A 20,857-nucleotide genomic window follows, 5' to 3' on the forward strand; every position below is an offset into this window, starting at 1 on the left:
CTGACAATAAAACCGTTTTCGAAAGCCAGCCTGATTTGCATTTACAATATGATTAGATTCTAAATATTTAGTTAATCTAAAGTTAAGTATTGATGTAAACAATTTCCCAAGACAACTTAGTAAAGTTATCGGTCTGTAATTGGATGGTTCTGTTGGATCACCTTTGGTTTTGAATTATGGAACGATATGTTAATTAAGCTATGATGAGGGCATATAACCTGTGTCTATAACAATGTTAAAAAGTTTTGTGTAAATTGGTAAAACAATATCCTGTGTACTTTTTCATGTACTGCAGGCTTTATCATTTTAAAGACAATTGCTGTTTTTTTATTATTTCGTTCGTTTATTTATTTGTTAAAATTATTTTGTAAATAAAATGTTTCATACCAAGGCACTGTATGTAGATATAGAAACAAACTATCAAAGTGATGGGGGTTTCAGATATATTATCGAATACAAGTTATTGTCACCAGAAATTGTTTGCATCAACAAACTGAGTAACAAAATATTAATACTAATAGGTTTTTCGAAATGTCTTGCTTAACACATATTAAGACGGAAACACACAAATCAAGTTATATAAAAGAGGGTTGGGTATAAAAACAGCTTTAAAGTATTCATTGAGTGTTATATAAAAGACAGTTTTGTTATCATAAATTGGTATTCGGTAATTAAATATTGAGATTTTACAATAAGTGACACTTATTTCAACAAATGAGTAAATACAAAGTATGTAAATCCTTTTCTTACGAGATAAAAAGAAAGTATATGTCTCAGCACCATAGTTAACTTAACGATTTATTATAATTATTTATTGACAACTTAGTCTGTTTTTGACTGTTCATGGGTAAAGAGACACTTTTATGCGTTAAAACAATGACAAATACTATACTTAAGGTAGAACGCGACACATTGCGAACTTTCGAGTTGCGTCTTGAAAATCAGCATGTAAAAAATTGACCATATTTCTAATTGGATTTCGTTGATTTTATTTCAATGGTTCAGCCAATTTTTGTACACATGACGTCAAAGTTGACCATCAAAGCCCGTTTTTGAACGACATCGTTACGTATCCTTGGCAACTGTTACAGGTATTTCAACGACAAAATATCTTAAATCCTACAGCATTCGACGGAAATTATCTTTTCCTTTAAGCTGTTATAAAATTTATTTTTTTACCCCGAAAAATGTTTGAGAAATGGAAAGAAAATTGTCAATTTTGAGTAAAATTTGACGTTCAGTTTAGCCCCAATTTTCGGCTTTAAAGCGGTTTATTAAAAAATTCCTGAAATAAATTTTTGATTTTTTTCTTCAAACGTCCTTTAAAATGTATACTTAGTCAAATAATTAAAAAAAATAGGGAGTTACCGACTCAAATTTTGAGTATTTTTGTAACGAAATTCGACGTATGCAGATACTTTTGAGAGTTCAAAGTGCGATAATGATGTTAAGCTTATCAGGAGAATTGTTCTAGAGTTTTACTTAAACATATAAAACAACAATGTTCCATTGCACATTCTTAAAATTCAAAATGAGACCTAACGATGAAAAGCATATTTATATTTAAAATCTTAGCCTGGGATTTAGGCGTTGATATTTTGCTTATTCGCTTAAAATTTAGGCGTTGATATTTTGCTTATTCGCTTAAAATGCGCGTCATTTCCTACGAGCAGGTCACAATTTCTGATTCATTTGATATATACCCGATTTTTAAACAGAAGCAAAGACTTGAACCCCGGCTAGTAAAGTCTAAATACGGGTACATTTCAATATAACGTGTTACTTGATCAAAAAGGAACTGCCAGCAGTGTACGAAACTTGCAAGATATGTAACAAAAATTGTCTAATTAACTATCATGGGCTTGGTCGAAGTGCAATATTAACACATTTCCATTTTGTGACGTTTATGTTTGCTGAGAAAAACAATTTTTTTTTCTTGTTTTTAAGCATGATTAATAACTTCATAAGGAATCGTGAACAGACGCATGTAAAGAAAATGACGTCAGGCGTTCAACGGCAACACAAACGCTGCGCAAAGAAATACAACTGAGAGTACTGTAATCATTGCAGTGTAACTTTTTGATATTTCAATACAATTAGATTTATAAACTTGAATCGAGAAATATGCCATAAGGAAAAAAAAGCAAATATATATTTTTATGTAAATTTAGAAATTTACGGAACTTCAATCATAAATTAATACGTAGTCTACAAGAAATTCTGCAAATCTATACATTCTGCATTACCCACAGTATGAGTGATATACCGTGAGTGATATGTATTTTAAAAACCAGAATTTGAATTTCATTTGCTATTACAAACTATCGCAACAATTTGACAGGATATATGCTAAATAATTGGTTTTGGTTATCATTTTAGAACATCATAATGTTAAAAATAACGATTAATTGAGGATTCACCATAAACGCTGTATTAAAAACATTACTATCAAATCGGCCTTTGCAAATATTCATTATTCACTGTTTAGCCAAATTTATGGAAGAATTAATTTTGAACAGGAAAATTTAGAAACAGAACTTTAAACATGAAATATAATGAAACGCTGTAAACGTCTGCGGATGTTAAGCAGAACATATACGGGAACCGGCGGTTGCACAAAGGAGTGTTGCGTTGTAAATCTTTATACAAAATAAAGATATTTCAATATTTATTGTCATTTTTCTATCAGTACATGCTACGGACACTGTCGAGAATCTGTCGATGTTTTATATGTTCTGTTCACCGACCATTTAATCAGTATGCAACTGACATGTTATTAAAACCGAGAAATATTACATTTAACTCAAAGTTTTACTACTTAATGTTATTCTGACAAATGTCAGGTCAGACTATTATTTTTTTCCTCTTGTAGAAAGTGGGAAATATGAAGTACATCTTTATTCTCTGTTTTATATACAAAATCTGTATTTACAAGAAAATCATATTTTGATAATATCTGACCGTGTAATTAAAAAGAATACGTATCTTACTAAATACGAACTTCATTTAAAGTTCCCGCATATTACGAGTGTACGGATCACGGCATATTAGTCATATACGTATTGCATTATATACGGTCCCGTACACCTAAGTTCTCAAGTCTATCTATCTCGTACATTTTATTGTATCCATATATTTTCAGCAGTGGTCGTGATGGCGTAAAATGCCGTTAATAGCGGGATTTTGACACAGGGCAATCGTTTTAATAACATCAATATAATAAACGCCCTGTGATAGCGTGACTTTTATTCATAGGGGTGGGGAAAATAAAGTCACGTGTACCGGAAAGATTGAGTCGGTGACCCCCTATTTTTTTTTAGTTATTTTGACTAAATATACATTTTACAGGACGTTTAAAGAAAAAAAATCAAAAATTTTTTTGAGGAATTTTTTAATAAGCCGGTTTTAAGCCGAAAAATGAGGCTAAACTGAACGTCAAATTTTACACAAAATTTACAGTATTCTTTCCATTTATCAAACATTTTTCGGCGTAAAACAATAAATTTTATATCACCCTATATTAAAAAATAATTTCCGTCGAATGCTCTAGAATTTTAGATATTTTGTCCGCCAATGACGTTGAAATACCCGTAACAGTTGCCAAGGATACGCAACCACGTCATGTTCAAAAACGGGCTTTGATGGTCAACTTTGACGTCGTGTATACAAAAATTGAATGAAACTATTGAAATAAAATCAACGGAATCAAATCAGAAATATGGTCAACTTTCCGCATGCCATTGATTTTATGCCATTATTTTGTTATTTACCGATATTTATCTATGTACATTTTCAAAAATGTTTCAACTGTATGAGTTTATAACATATCTTAATATCTTATTCGTAATTTTTAATTTTGCTTTAAAACACTCTTGCCACAGATTATAAGGACAACCAACGTGATATGAATTTGTTCAAAACAGTGAGCTTTATGATTACAAATACCAATACCACAGTGCATATCCATATCGGTACCCTCTTTGCGAAATCTGCTGAAACGGTACCCTCTTTGTACATGCACAGGCCACTCTCTGCTCAAAACAAACCAGCGATGGATAACAAACCAGTAAAAATTCATTGTAATAAGGTAAGGAGGTATCACACGTGGAAAAGATGTATACCACGGAACACTAGAATGTTTTATCTATGTGCTGATTTGTCATGTGCCCGTTTTTCATGTACTGCAACTTCACAATAAGCTACAAAAAATCGACATGTCTTACCTCGCCCATCACCTCGACATACGTTTCGGGCTAAAATGAACCTGTGGCTTGATTATATATGAATCATACATATTTAATATGTTCATTTACATATCATCTTCGGACAAATAGCAGTGCATTGTCAAAAATTAATGTAAAATTCATAAAAACACCCTACTTTCGGTTTTGCAGCGGCACGGGCTACCTCTCTTCATTTGAATTTTTATATCACAGGTACCCTCTCATTTTTAAACACACATAGGTACACTCAATGCACGACATATGCTTTTATTAGCGTTAATCGTGAAGTATGAAATATTTACATAAAAGTAAGAAATAGTACATACCTAACGATTAAGGCAAATAAAAGCATATGTCGTGCCTTGAGGGTACCTATGTGTCAGTCCAAAAAATATGTCGAGGTGATGGGCGAAGCAAGACATGTCGATTTTTTGTAGCTTATTGTGAATTTGTAGTACATGAAAAACGGGCACATGACAAATCAGCACATAGATAAAACATTTATGTGTTCCGTGGTATACATCTTTTCCACGTGTCATACCTCCTTTCCTTATTATATTGAAATTTTACTGGCTTGTTATCCATCGCTGGTTTGTTTTTAGCAGAGAGTGGCCTGTGCATGTGCAAAGAGGGTACCTTTTCAGCAGATTTCGCAAAGAGGGTACCGATATGGATATGCACCGTGAATACAGATCAATAAAGAAACTACTACACTTTTAAAGAGATGACTACTTTCATACATGCTGTCAAAGTGCCAGTTTCTGTTGCTCTATGATAGTTCTACCATCATTATGTAAAAAATTGAAGGAGACTCGTTTTTTTCTATATATATCCGATTTGATATGAAACTGTAAAAATTTATTTCTTTTCAATAATACTTTTAAAAAAGATTACCTTGAGTACATGATATGCCAACATCTTGACCATGACCACAATTATTTGATCCCCAACTTCTATGTGGACATTGAAGTAAGCTTATCTCAGTACCCGTACATTCAACATCGTCCAAGTGTATTGGCCATTTTCCGGCGCCGAAGTATGCGGACTTAAATACCAGAGGATTGTCACTAAAAAAGAGAAAAAACGGAACCCCCAAAGAACACACAAAACGGCAAAAGTGGAATTGTTGCAGTCTTGGTTTGATATCACCTTGACCTTGCACTTTACCGTCCACGCCCTTAAACATAGGCAAAACAGTTTTCAACAGCAGTACGCCTCCAGATTCATCCTAATTTTCATGAAAATTTTGAAAATGTATTTAAAGGTAAAATATTGTGAAATGAACAAAGAAAGTACTTGACACATTATAATCGGCATTTAAAATCCACGTTAATTACCAAAAAGAGGTCAAAATATGCATAAATAGCCCCTATTGCGTTAGTAACGCGGTATAAATATGGTGATAAATACTACAAAATACAAAATTAATTGCACATAAGATATAAATTATCACCTGAATCTTTGATTTGTTTACTTTTCTCAAAGTTTTATCATGGTTTTCCAAGTTTAATTTTCTTGAAATATTTTTGGTCATCTGGAGGCATGCAGCTTTAAATGTAATGGTGAAATTTTGAATTAGGTAACATCCGCAAAAGTGTTCATCTAAAATGATATAACTGTCGTTTATTATCATGTCATATATGACATCAGTCAATCACTTGAATTGGAAATGAAATCATTTATTTTGAAACCAAACAAAACTGTTTAACTTGATTTCTACTTTTAAACATTCGAATATATTTTGCATATTTTAAAACAATTGAAGAGTGTGTGTGTTGGCTTTAGGGAATAAATGTAAATGCATTCAACATGTTATATAATTATTGATTACTGTATCACATCTGGGATATTCAGGTCACTTTAAATGCACTTTGCCGTCGCAGTCTAAACCAAAATTAATAGTTCTCTTGTTTATTTAAAAGTGATGTGATCACATTGTGTGTATTCTTTTACCAAGCTGCATGATTTATATACTTTAATTAGGCAATGTTACATGCAAGTATCTCAGCTCCATGAATTGTACTTTTCAAACATGATGATTTGAAGTTGTTTTCTTGTAACAGTCTATATTGACTTTGCATAACAAACTTTGATAAAAGGGGAATAAGTTTAATAACTTTATTAAGGACCTCGTGTCAGATATGCATGCTCTGAGCATTGTAGTTTCGGAGTAGTAGACTTTTAAGCCTATTTTTACTGTCCCTAAGGTGAGCCAAATTGTTTTTTGCCCACAGTGGCATGATTTAATTACTTTTTGAAAGCAATATGGCGATGTAGGACCACTTATGATCTATCCAAAAGGCATGATGTAAATCGTTTACGTAAAAGTATACTAAGCAGTGCTACATGCTAAATATATAAGCTCTGGGTAGGACTTTACAAGAAGATTAATTTGTGTTACACTATATGTCTTTATGAACGAAGTGGTCCGGGTGGGAGACCATTTATGACCCCGATGGAATAATTTAAACTTTTAAAGAGGACTGATAGATGATGATACATGCTTAATATCGATCTGGGACATTTTACCTATACATCAGACAAAAAACAGTCATTCCTGTGACATTTTATCAAAATCAATTCCATGGTTAATGATTTTTTGATTCAAAACATTTATTTACGAAGCAACGGGAGATGAACATACTGCCATCACAATAGTTCAACTCTTAGCACTTTGTGTACACAAATGACCTCAATATCGATTTTTGTGAGAAGGTTTTTAATTCAATACATGTTTTGTTGACAATTTGTGTTTGAAAAGAAATTCGGGGATACAGTTAAAGTTCTATGTTTAAATGTTGGCGATGTTTCTTTTAAATATTTGAGGGTTTGTTCCTTTCCATCAGTAAACATGATAATTTCGGTTTAGCGACAAAGGAATGCATGGAGTTTATGTTTCTTGAATACATTTTTTAAAAAGAGCCACATAACATTCCATTGCTTATCAACGTAATACCCTTGATTTGAAATTAAAGAAATTCTGTTCTTTACTATATGTATGCTAACATATGGAGGAATAAGCTAATTTCGTTTTTATGACTTACTGTGGATAATTTAACATATTGCAAACAACAGTTGCAGACAGCGCTGTAAAGTCATCATCACATACTGTTCCCCAAGAATTATCGTGCCAAACTTCCAGTCTCCCTTCATGTTGATTTGACCCATTCACCAATCGAACTTCAAGAATAAATTCAAAATTGATATCAATGATAATAGTTATGAATTTAATAATTTATTATTGAAAATATGCCCAGCCGATGATACAAATCGCGATTTCCGGTTTAGGTGTAATCGTCTTGATAACTGTGCCGATTATTTTTGTAAAAGGTACGGATATTCTATACATGTGTTTAATAACTCATTAAGTATAGCAACGTTTTCGTCTTTAACCCACAGATTGTTGTAATCAGGCCATAATGGATTAGTTGAAAGTATATAATCTTATTTTTCGCGATTATGATAAATTAAACATTTTCATATTGTCTATACCAAATTCATGCTGAAGTGACCTTTACTAATTACTTTTCACTTTGGCCAAATTATAGGTAAATCTGAAAAGGCTCCTTAAATAGCAATTTATTACATGCTTTTCGGTGGTTTATAGAAATATATCAGTGATATATAAACTGGTAATTTCACTGTTTGAAGCAGTGAAATTACCACTTTGATAATTTCACTGTTTTGAATTTTGCATATAATAAAAAGAAAATTTGTTTAGTTTTAGTGTAAGATCAAAATATATTTCACCTTGTGAACACAAAAAGTTCATATTTCACTCGTGGCTGCGCCACTCGTGAAATATACCTTTTGGTGCTCACTCGGTGAAATATATTCCGATCTTACACTGAACTAAACAAATATCCTCTATGTAATATGTATTTATCTCAATTTGTATATCATCAGGTCGAATGTATATAGGAGGCACGATACTTTTTAAGCGACATAGAATGGTACGTACATATTAGTATTTAATAGTTTTACGTAAACACATGTCAGAGTGAGTGCTTTTATAAAAATGTAAGATTTCTTTACAATTTAAATTGCAAATTATGTGTGGATAATGTGGGACTCTGTCGTACGCATATTTCCTCGAAATCATTGAAGTTTAGGTTCAATAGTTACAAAACTGCTCAAGATAAATTGGCAGTAACTGATTTTATGTCAGTGAAAAAAGTTCAAAACCCATACCGTGAGTGTTAGTTGCCTTTTTTTACTTACAACGTACTTATGTAGAAACTCATCATTGAGTTGCATAGCAAATATTTTGTGCAAAGATTAAATTGATGACTTGTTGTACAAATATTTATGTGTACGATTGCATTTGGTTCGATAAGATAACTAGCTGTACGCTACAAAACGGTTTGGCGGATTTAAAAGTACCAGTTTTATCTGCTATAAGGATAGTTCTATTATCAAAATTTGAAGAATTGAAGGATACCTTTTGTTTTTCTACATATTGCCATGGATGAAATAATTTTAGATGAAATTTATATTCAGGTATCATTCAAACTGACACTGATTTCATTTTTAGAATTGTTTTGGTTCTCTTTCAGTGATCACTACCGGACTTCTACTTAAGCGACATACACATACACGAAAAAACCGAATATGTTAATGGAATTATATATTTGAACCACATACATGTAGTTTACATTCAAGTTTATAGTGAGCAGTTTGATTGTCTTTTAAACGATGAAAAAACATAACAACTTTTCTTACTGCTTTCTTTAAAGCTACAACGAAACAACCGCTTTTTAAAATGACAGCAATGTTTCAAAAGGTCGCTGAAACTTGACAGTCAACTAAACAGGGCATCTTTTACAAAGTTAAAATCAGTATGTTAAAAATTTATCGTAACGCTATGGAACTGTTTCGATAGTCTAATGAGTGACCTATATAACGATCAATTTTCCGATCATTCACAAGGAATTACAGTTTATTTCTAAAGAAAAGATTCAGCTATGTAACTTGTCAAAAAGAGAGCCATGACCCAGTGTAGACAAGCAATTGAATGAAGCTTGATAACATAGAGTAAGAGAGGTATAGGTTTTTAATTAAATTGAATAAATCGTTTATCAGATCACGCTAAACGGTGATATCCTCTACATTTACTTATGTTTTTCGAAAGGTAAAACACACCAAACGAGTTTAAACCACATATAATTTTACAAAGATATTGTTAAAAGATAATACAAATGTGTTATTCCAAAGAATATATGTCACTTTAATGATATTTAAAGAATTACCAGGAGTACATGATATGCCGACATCTTCACCATGACTACAATCATGAGTTCCAAATCCTCTATGTTGGCATTGAGGTAAGCTTATTTCTGTTCCCGTACATCTAACATCATCCAAATGTATCGGTAATGTTCCCTCGCCGAATTGTGTGGACCCAAATACAAAAGGATTAGTACTAAAATTATAAATCATAATTGTCGGGTTTTAACAAAATCATAATTGTCGGGTTTCACAAAACATACATGCAATCAGTAAATATATTTAATATTAACGTGTTGTCATTGAAAATAAATACATTTCTTTTGAGCATCAAACAGTTGGTTTTCATTTCATCAACTGTTTATGTACGTACATGTACGTAAAAGTCTAAAAAAATACATAGGGTGTTTTATGTTGTTTTCTATCAAAGCTGCATGATTTATGTAATTTTGTAGAGGTTAATTAAGCAATGTTACATGAAAATATCTAAGCTTTGAGTATTTTTGTATTTAGATAAGACGATTTGATTTTTTTTATATAATATAAGTCTGTTTTCATCAATTTTGATCCCAAGGGAATAATTTTCGTTACTTTGTTAAGGATCACAAGTACATGTTAAATACGTTTTCTATGAGCACTGAAGTTTCGGAAGAGAAGATTTTTCAGACATGTTTACTATAAACTTCTATTAAATATAATTTAACCTTAAGGCGGGACCAGTTCTTTACCTAGAGACATGATTTAAGTAAGTTTTGTAAGAGACTAAAATGTTATGCTACGTGTAGCATATACAATGTCAGTTTTAATTTTTTTTAGTTTTTGAGAAACATTTTTATATTTATGTTTACTATACACATCTATGAAAAACTTCATGAGTCGTGGGTGATACCGTTTGTGACCCAGGGGAATGAATTATTATATGTTTAATTCTATAGAAGTCTTTTTGACAATGCTACATGCCAAAAGAACAATGAACTGTTTTACTATATACATGTATAAGTTGTTACTCGATCGGATAATTTATGATCACAAGGGGAAATGAAACTTCTTTAGAGGTCTACTGTTTGATATAGCAAGCTAAATATCAAAAATCTGAGGCATTGTAGAGTTTATTGTAGTTCTTATGACCATATGCATATGACTTAAACTGTTTATATAAATTTTGAAGAGGACCACAAAAGGACCTTTTTTGTTAGATTTAGACAAAATCCACTTTGTTGTTTAAAAGGAGATATGGTTTCAAAAACAACGATCGATGGACACACTTCCATCAAGAAAGCTCTTCCAATACGTATTGCGTGAATTTAATTATCTGACGGTTAGTTCATGTGCATCAGAAAAAATAAACATAATAATACGGACTTGCAAAAAAGGAATGAATGCAGTTCCAGAACATCGTTGAAGGAGTGTATGATAAAATTAAATTTCCATTGTCAATATTTTTGCCATTGATTAGTATAATTATGTTTTGCACTGGTTTACCCTATTTTTATGTTCCTGATTTGCTTGGTATATCAAGTGGTAATCAATTTATTTCAAAGATAAAAAGATTAATAAGACATCCACTATATAACACGCATGACTACATATATAGAAATAAATTATTATCGTTTGTTACTTACTGTGGATAATTTAGCATCTTACAAACAACACTTGCTGATAGCGCTGTAAACCCGTCATCGCACACTGTCCCCCAAGACTCATTATGCCATACCTCCAGTCTCCCTTCATACTGATTTGATCCTCCAACCAATCGAACTTCAAGAATACAATCAATATTTAAAACAATAATCAAAATTATATATGCAATAATGTTTCATGATAAATGACCAGTTTTAAATTATAATAAACATTGTCAAAATGATCTAATATTACTGCCCATGCCTAACTGTGCACATCTTCTTTATATCAAATTAATGCTAAAATAACATATTACAATAATTTTTTCACATGACAAAATCATAGAGAAATCTCTTAAAGTTGATAAAATAGTTTGTACTATCATATCAATTTATCTCACACTTCATGGCAACTATTCTTAAAATATTCCTACGCGTTGGAAAAAGGAAAGTACCTTATAAACTTAGACATTTTGAATTTACCTGCCTGTCTTGGAAGATTAAATATGCATCGAACTTACATACACAATGTTCACTTCTTTGTTAACAACAATAAAATGTTTTACCTCATTAGGTCTAATCCCTTGGACGTTATTCATATTACTTTTGAAAAACAATAGAAATATCTAACATTGATATTTAAGATAATGGTATTGTCTTTGTTAAGGGAAGTTCATTTTAAGGTAAATTATATATTAGCTACAGTTATTTTCAAGTGCGGTTGATAGGAACAATTGACAATTATTTTGTCGAAAACCAGCTAAAGACCATTCCAATATAATTTTGCAACTTTGGAGGATATACCTTTAAAGAACTGCGGATGACGGCATACAAAATACCATCACAAAGCCCACCTTTGAGCAATTTGTACAACCCGAATAAAGTAATCCCTATGTTTTTTAAAAAGTGCTTTAAAATGATTATTCATTTGCTGTTATTTCTCAACATATAATGTTCCATACCAAGGCACTGTATGTAAATATAGAAACAAACTATCAAAGAGATGGGTATTTTTTGATATTTTGGCGAAAAAAAGTTTCTGGCACCAGAAATTGTTTGCATTAACAAACTGAGTAACAAAAATTAATACCAACAAGTCTTTCGATAGGTCTTGCTTAATTCGAGTTCTGACACATATTAAGACGGTAACACAAGAAATTGTTTTACATACAACAATGTACAAAAGGGTTGTGTATAAAACAGCATCGAAGTATTCATTGAGTGTTACATTCACAGAAACATAGTGCTGTTATCATACATGATAATTGGTATTCTGTCAACATTAAATATTGAGATTTAACAATATGTGACACTTATTTCAACAAATGAGTAAAAACGAATTATATCCTCTTCTTTATTGAAATTGCACACGGGTTTTGCTAAGGAAGTATATTTTTCCAGATAACAGTTTAGTCGGTATACTATAACTATAACTTCACTCCAATGAAAACACGTTTGTCGAAGAGTAAACTAAAACTTTTTTTTTCATTAATAATTCGCCTTTAGCAATATTTTTACATACTTAAATTAAATATGGACATGGTCAGGCATGCAAAGTATACGGACAAGTTGCTTGAATAAATTAGATTTTTTATCGGAAATTTAAAAAATAAACGAAGTAGTAAAGTAGTTCAGTCTAACTCGGACTCGTTTATTGATAGAATTAAAAGCTCTGTAGAATGTTCTATCCGATAGCTTACACATATATCATTATCAATGCAGAACAATAAATTGCGGAACAAAGACAATCAATCATGGTAAAGATAGTACCTATTAAATTTGCCATATAAAGACCTGAAAACATTGACCTACGGTATGACCATCCTAATGCATTAACATCGCCTTAAAGAGTATCTAAATAGGTTAGAATACTGTCAACTGCATTGAAACTTAGTGTCCTGAAGGGTCAACTTCTTTTTTTTTTAAACATTATTCATGTAAATCTCATATTTATGTAAATCTTAAATCTCTTTTAGAAAGGAAAAAGTAAAAATTCGGACACTTTCAACGAAATCTGTTACTTAATAACCTCAAATGTTCTAAAATACTGCCCGCTGTTTTCTTACATCGTGTAAAATGTTTCTTTATATATAATAGACATATTACAAAGATTTTCTTCAGTAGAAATACCTTTGCAAGTTTCAATATTGCATATTTTGAAATCCTTCGAGTTGCCTATGCAACCAAATGGTGATGCACACGTCCTTACTCGTTCTCTTAGTCCAGCACCACACAGTTCAGAACATTCTCCCCATGAAGACCACTGTTCCCATTCTGAAAGAACACAAAGTATCATCATATTGACAAGAAAATTAGTAATAAATCGAATAATTTTCTCTGATAATTTGTTACGAGCCCGGTTGTTATTCCAAATATTTGTTGCCATGGGTTTAATCAATTAAAAGCCACTAAAGTAAGATGCAGTACAAGGTCTTCTATGATGATTAAGCATTTTACTGTGAAACATTTACGTTGATTACAGAACGGGGGAATACAAGGAATAAATATAAGCTACACTTTGAGATTTAACAATTACCACTATGTGCTAAACAACTTACAAACAGCCAACGACAGCGCATAGCTTTTTAAATGTTAATGTAACTTAAAACTACTTAAAACTTAATAATTATCTTTTCCATTTGAAATATATATGTTTAATATACTATTTTATAATTTGGACGGTAAGAAATGTAAAATATATGTGTATTTATTGTTATTATGATATTGTGAGACAGAAATCGATTAAGGCCTACCTTTGTTTTCTTTCACTTGATTACTCAGAGTATCTACCATATTTCTGTTATGCCCTACATGTTGATTTACTGAAACAATATCTGATGAAATGCGTTGAATATCGTTATTCAGTTCTTTGATACTATTATGATTTCCATTAACGTCTGTCATAAGTTTATCTTTAAATATAGAGATGTTGTTAAATACAGTTTCGATAAAACTGGCAGTATCGTTTTCCGTATCATCTAAAAATTCTTTAATTTCATTCTTGTATTTGACTTGCTTAGCATGTATATATTCGAAACGTTCGTCTATGGTATTGTTAATTGCAACTTTGAATTTTTCTATGATAACCTTATGTTCATTTACTATTTCATTCATGTTTGAAATTAATTTTTGTCTTTCTTTTTTCTCCGAGATCAGCGTCCTCTTCACAATGGCACCAATGCCTCGATTGAATCCTTTGTTTTTATTCTTTGCCTCGGTGACTGTTTCATTGAATTTCATACTGATATCTTTCACGTTTTGTTCTAACTTTTCTAGACGATCTAAAATGTATAGATAATACTTTTAGTAGGACAAAAAGCTCTGAATAACATCATAAAGTACTTTAGGTGTTGCAATGGTCAAGTTTTCATTTTTTGTCATTGGAAATGTTCGTTTTTTAGGCATATTCCAAATAAAAACATGCGAGTTTGCTTGGGAAGTTTAAAGCTCTGTAACTGATTTATTTGACGTAGACCATCGTAGTTACGTAGCATCTGATTATATTAAAAATGTTCTCTACGATTTTTAAAAAAATAGAAACATAACTATACCATTTGGAATTGGTCCAGTTCTCTCGTACGCCTTTAGTCTTTCTTCTAATCTACTAATTCTAGCAGACTCCATTCGTTGTTCTATTAGAACTTGTTGTACTATATCCTTTAATATTCCAACATCCTGACAGTCACAAATTGCACCCCCTTCACTTTTTACTGTCGAGATGGTAACAAAAAAAATAAAAATGTACAATAAGAACATTTTAGTATGCGCGATAAAAGCCAAAAGTTTGCTTTTTTAAAACTTGCTCACAGCCAAAACCATATGAAACAACAACGTTTAAGTAATTAATACACCTCGTACAATAATGTCCCAATATCGTTGCTGGTGGTTAATAGGCATTCAGTTAAAATGGTAATGAGCAATAAGGAAAGTGAGGTTGGACAAGAAAATTTGAAGTGTATCACTTGACATCAAGTGGTTCCGTTTTATACGTTCCTTTTTCATAGAATATATACAAGTCGTCCAAAATTAAGGAATGACGAAAAGAAAAAAATGCGACGGAATAAAATAGTAAACAACATTATATTCAACTTACAAAATTTAAAGGCAAAATAGTTTCCTGTGTCAAGTTAAAAGATAATTCAATTTCAAATTGCTATGAAAGTAGCGGTTAAAAGCTTGAAAACATTTAAGTAAGTAAACAATTCATACCTTAATTGAATGCAGCTTAAAACGTTTTGTGTTTGCACATATTTAAGCATTAAGTATAATAATAATCTACAGAAATAACATGACGGGGCCGGCACAATTTTATTAGTCGATAGAGGGACCCTTATACCCTTATATCATATCATATTATCGGAAGTATTGATTGCCTTTTGTTACAGTTTTCCATGCTTAATTTGGAATTTAGAATCTTTGTCCAGGCTATAACTCCATATGTTCAAGACAAATCAGCTTCAAGCTTCATAATTGAATAGCTGACGTGTACCAGGCAAACTTTAATTTGTGTGCAAAATTTCAGATTATTTGCTCACTCTGTATTGCCAGAATCATTATATTAATTGCAACGCTTTCATTCAAATCGGGCTGGGAATAGCACAAAATACGATTATTAAGTTAATTTCGAGTATATTTCTTAATTATCATTTGCATATTTTTCCCTGTTTAAAGTGCCCATGCTGATCTATGTAAGAAATTTAAATTTTGTGTTATTATGCTTTTTTGGCCCCAATGTATTTGCTTTAATCGAGAAGCGATATACATCAATTAATCAATGACGAATCAGTCCGTATATCACTGTGCAAGCAGGTAACAGTGACTAGATCTATTTATGTTTGTAAATGTAAAATACGTTAAACCCCAGTCACACTAGAGCTTACGATTACTTGCGACTACCGGCGACGTGTAAAACCGACGAACACCGGCGATTGTCTGCGACCAAGCCCTCTTTGAACAAATAAATTTACTTCTGACCAATCAACATTGACAATCGCACGGCAGGTTATCAGCAAACGTGCGATAGTCTCAAGATTGCCTGGGACTATTTACAACTACCGGTGACCTGTTATGCGATCACCTACAACTTGTCGCACGACCATCACACGATTACTAAAGACAGTGACTAGTGGCAATTTATAAAGACTGTCGTTAGATTGTCGCACTTTCGAGCGACGATCGTGCGACAACCTAAGACCTTATAAGATCACTAGCAGCCTGTTTGATCGTAGAGAGGTTTTTATGCAAGCTTAAAAACCTCTACGACTGAATTGGGCGTAGGGACCTAAATAAGATAACCTGCGACTAATCAAAGATCACCGATGACCGTCGTAAGATGTTTTAAAGATTGTCCGCGACCAGTGGTCACTGGTGATCGTCAACTGGTCTTTTGTGGTCGTAAGCTCTTATGTGACTGGGGCTTTAAACTAAAATATGCTACAATTAAAATTCTAAACACTTATGTGGAAAACACTTTTACTGAAGACATATGGCAAGAAGTATTGAGAGTAAGATTACTAGGTTATTACACATTGTAAATACTAAATTATATAGGACCAGTCAATAGCTGTTAAACCAAGCCTATGGTCTCAACTAAAATTGGTTGTGTAGTTGGGACTATGAATGTACAATGACTTCTATTCCACACCTACGCTTTAAGGAACAGTAAGCCTTATTTGTTCTTTTTTGTATATTGCTACAAAAAGATAAACATAAATTTGCTCTGTTAGTAATTCGTATAACTATAGTAAATATGTCAAAATACCACGTTGTTTACTTTTACTTTTCTACCTTTACGACACATAATTGCACGTTCAGCGATACTACTTTTCATGCTCAAAACATAATTTGTATCATAGTTTGGGGACATTTCTGTTGAAAATCGTATACATATACATGCACAGTGCGTTAATTAGAGTGCAGGTATTAGTGCCCATTGATTGGTTCGTTTTGTCTGGGGTTTACATATTGTGACGACAGAGAAACGGATAGCGATGGAAATATCATATTCAGATGCTCGTTCATTGGTTACTTTTTTGTGGGGTTTCATATTGTGTTATCAGGGAAAGTGTTTTTATGTTTGACTATGATACAAAAAAGACAGAACATCAAAACACTCGGCAATCTGATTTATACTCGGGGGCTACGCCTCATCGTACAAATCAGATAGCCTCGTGTTTCGATGCTCTTTCTATAACTAAATACATGATTAACATTTCTAAACAATGAAAAGTTATTAAATTTCTGTATCAAAATGTGTCTTTTAGAAGGTTTAAGCCAGTTCCTGTCTTGGAAAATGAAAATGATGCTAGATAGAATACATCAAAATTTGGTAACGGAAATTGAAAAAGATGCTTTATTGATAGTAATGGATGCAAACGAAATATCACTCTTTGCAAACGCTTGAAGTTATCTGAACAATTTCATACCTGAGATTAGTTATTTTTATAATGTTAATAAAAAGCGTTGTTAAATTGTTTTAACTCACATGACAAGTCGTTTAAACATCACTTTAATTAGGAAGAAAGTACAATTAAACGTCAACAGCGAAAACTATTTATCTTTTCCTATAATTATTTCAGTTCTAGACCAGGAAGGAGTGAATAGAGAAACAGGATGAACAATTATCGTCAATGATTGGCAGATTTTTATTCGGTTTCACCGACATTATATTATTAGAAAATGCCCTGTTAAGGGGGTCGGTGGTTTTTCTTACTTGGAAAAAACATAGGAAGAACAAAGTTTGTTCAGTTCATAAACCCTCAATTGAGAAGTTCTAAGAAAAATCTGACAACATGAAGTAGAACAGAAATAATAAATATAAAATGTTATCAAGTGGCATTCCGACAATTTATGTCCAGTATAGAATTACCGTAGTCCGTCCAGTATAGAGCCGCCATATACTGTTCAGTATAGATCCACTTTAGTCTGTCCAGTATAGAGCTACCGTAGTCCGTCCAGAATAGAGCCGCTGTAGTCTGTTCAGAAAAAAGCCCCTAGACTCTCTCCAGTATAGGACCACTGTAGTCTGTTCAGATATAGAGCCGCTGTAGTCTGTCCCAGTATAGAGCCACTTTAGGTCTGTTCAGTATAGAGCCGCTGTAGTCTGTCCAGTATAAAGCCGCTGGTAGTCTGTCCGTATAGAGCCGCTGTAGTCTGTTCAGTAATAGAGACAACTGTAGTCTGTCCAGTATAGAGCCGCTGTAGTCTGTCCAGTATAGAGCCCCTGTAGTCTGTTCAGTATAGGACACTGTAGTCTGTCCAGTATAGAGGCCGCCTGTAGTCTGTCCCAGTATAGAGCCCCTGTAGTCTGTCTAGTATAAGCCACTGTGTCTGTCCAGTATAGAGCCGCTGTAGTTTGTCGTTAGAGGCCCTGTAGTCTGTCCAAATAGAGCCGCTGTAGTCTGTCCATATAGGCCCCTGTAGTCTGTCTAGTATAGAGCCACTGTAGTCTGTCCAGTATAGGCCGCTGTAGTCTGTTCGTATAGGACCATGTATCTGTCCAGTATAAAGCCACTTTAGTCTGTTCAAAATAGACCACTTTAGTCTGTTCAGTATAGAGCCGCTGTGTCTGTCAGTATAGAGCCCCTGTATCTGTCTAGTATAGAGCGCTGTATTCTGTTCGTATAGAGCCGCGTATCTGTTCAAGTTTAGAGACACTGTAGTCTGTTCAGTAAGAGCCGATGTAGTTGGTTCAGTATCGAGCCGCTGTAGTCTGTTCAGTATAGAGACATGTAGTCTGTCAAGTATAGAGCCCACTTTTCGTTCAGTATAGAGCCGCTGTAGTCTTCCAGTATAGAGCCCCGCGTCTGTCTAGTATAGAGCGCTTGTAGTCTGTCCAGTATAAGGACCCCGTAGTCTGTCTAGTATAGAGCCTTTGTAGTCTGTTCAGTATAGAAGCCGCTGTAGTCTGTTCAGTATAGAGACACTGTAGTCTGTCCAGTATAGAGCGCTGTAGTCTGTTCAGTATAGAGCCGCTGTAGTCTGTTTAGTTAAAGAGACCTGTAGTTTTCTGTAAGTTATAGAGCCACTTTAGTCTGTTCAGTATAGAGCCGCTGTAGTCTGTCCCAGTAAAGGCCCCTGCAGTCTGTCTAGTATACAGAGCCGTGTAGTCTGTTCAGTGATAAGGCCGCTGTAGTCTTGTTCCAGTATAGAGACACGTATCTGTCCAGTATAGACCCCTGTAGTCTGTTCAGTATAGACCTCTGTAGTCTGTTCATTAATAAGGACCACTGGTTAGTCTGTCTGTCCAGTAATAGAGGCCACTTCAGTCATGTTCAGATAGAGCCACTTTAGTCTGTTTCAGTAAGAGCCGCTGTAGTCTGTCCAGTATAGAAGCCGCTGTAGTTGTTCAAGTATAGAGCCGCTGTAGTCTGGTTCATATAGAGACACTGTAGTCGTCAAGATAAGCCACTTTAGTCTGTTCAGTATAAGCCGCTGTAGTCTGTCCAGTATAGAGCCCCTGTGTCTGTCTAGTATAAGAGCCGCTGTAGTCTGTTCAGTATAGAGCCGCTTGTAGTCGTTCAGTATAAGAGACAGACTGTAATCTGTCCATATAGAGCCGCTGTAGTCTGTTCAGTATAGAGCCGCTGTAGTCTGTTCAGTTATAGAGAACTGTATGTCTGTCCAGTATAGAGCCGCTGTAGTCGGTCCAGTATAGAGCCAGCCTGTAGTCTGTCTAGTATAGAGCCCCTAAAGTCCTGTAAGTATAGGACCACTGTTCTGTCCCAGTATAGAGCCGCTGTAGTCTGTTCAGTATGAGCGCTGTAGTCTGTTAGTATAGAGACACTGTAGTCTGTCCATATAGAGCCGCTGTAGTCTGTCGCAGTATAGAGCCCCAGCCTGTAGTCTGTCTAGTATAGAGCCCTAAATCTATCAATATTAGGACCACTGTAATCTGTCCAGATAGAGCCCCCTGTAGTCTGTCCAGTTAAGAAGCCCCTGTAGTCCTGGTCCAGTATAGGACCCACCTGTAGTCTGTCCAGTATAGAACCGCTGTAGTATGTCTAAAGTATAGAGCCGCTGTAGTCTGTCAGTTATAGAGCCCCTGTATCTGTCTAGTATAGAACACGCTGTAGTCTGTTTCAGTTTAGAGCCACTGTAGTCTGTTCAGTATAGAGCCCCTGTAGTCTGTTCAGTATAGAGCCACTGTAGTCTTTTCAGTATAGAGCCGCTGTAGTCTGTCCAGTATAGAGTCACTGTAGTCTGTTCAGTATAGAGACACTGTAGTCTGTTTCCGTATAGGAACCAACTGTAACTGTTCAGTTTAGGAACTGTAATCTGTTCAGTATAGAGTCCCTGTAGTCTGTCTAGTATGGAGCCGCTGTAGTCTGTTCAGTATAGGACCACTGTAGTCTGTCCAGTATAGAGCCGCTGTAGTCTGTCCAGTATAGAGTCACTGTAGTCTGTCCAGTATAGTGTCACTGTTCTGTCCAGTATAGGACCATTGTAGTCTGTCCAGTGCCACTCTAGTCTGTCCAGTATAGAGCCAATGAAGTCTGTCCGGTATAGAGCCGTTTGGTCTGTCCAGTATGGAACCACGGAAGTCTGTTCAGAATAGAGCCAGTGTAGTCTGTCCAGTATAGAGACACAGCAGTCTGAGAACGCTTTATAATATGTGTTAATTCAATTTTGTATTTTTTTTGAGAACAGCTAAAGTTTGAATGGACTGTCCCAAATGTAAAAGCAGGACCAATTCACCATTTCGATATTTATAAGATATTTACCAAAAACCTTCAGGAACATATTTTTAAAAATAAATATCGACAAGCAAGCAACGGGAAGGTTGAAATT

The 20,857-nt window shown here is 33.8% G+C and overlaps 1 protein-coding gene across 1 annotated transcript in view; it reads right to left on the reverse strand.

Moving 5' to 3' along the window:
• Positions 1-15,000, reverse strand: part of LOC132725498 (deleted in malignant brain tumors 1 protein-like) — a 35,501-nt gene extending 20,501 nt beyond the window's left edge. The window contains exons 1-7 of the mRNA XM_060710635.1: positions 14,620-15,000; positions 13,822-14,349; positions 13,199-13,342; positions 11,072-11,207; positions 9,473-9,645; positions 7,268-7,403; positions 5,118-5,290 (exon numbers count right to left, since the gene is read on the reverse strand). Of these exons, the coding sequence (XP_060566618.1) occupies positions 5,118-5,290; positions 7,268-7,403; positions 9,473-9,645; positions 11,072-11,207; positions 13,199-13,342; positions 13,822-14,349; positions 14,620-14,824 (1,495 nt within the window). The 5' untranslated portion in view covers positions 14,825-15,000. The remainder of the gene's footprint in view (positions 1-5,117; positions 5,291-7,267; positions 7,404-9,472; positions 9,646-11,071; positions 11,208-13,198; positions 13,343-13,821; positions 14,350-14,619) is intronic.
• Positions 15,001-20,857: the final 5,857 nt, after the last annotated feature.

Source organism: Ruditapes philippinarum, unplaced genomic scaffold (assembly GCF_026571515.1).
Source record: "Ruditapes philippinarum isolate M1 unplaced genomic scaffold, ASM2657151v2 ctg6015_1_1_1_1, whole genome shotgun sequence".
NCBI lineage: Eukaryota > Metazoa > Mollusca > Bivalvia > Venerida > Veneridae > Ruditapes > Ruditapes philippinarum.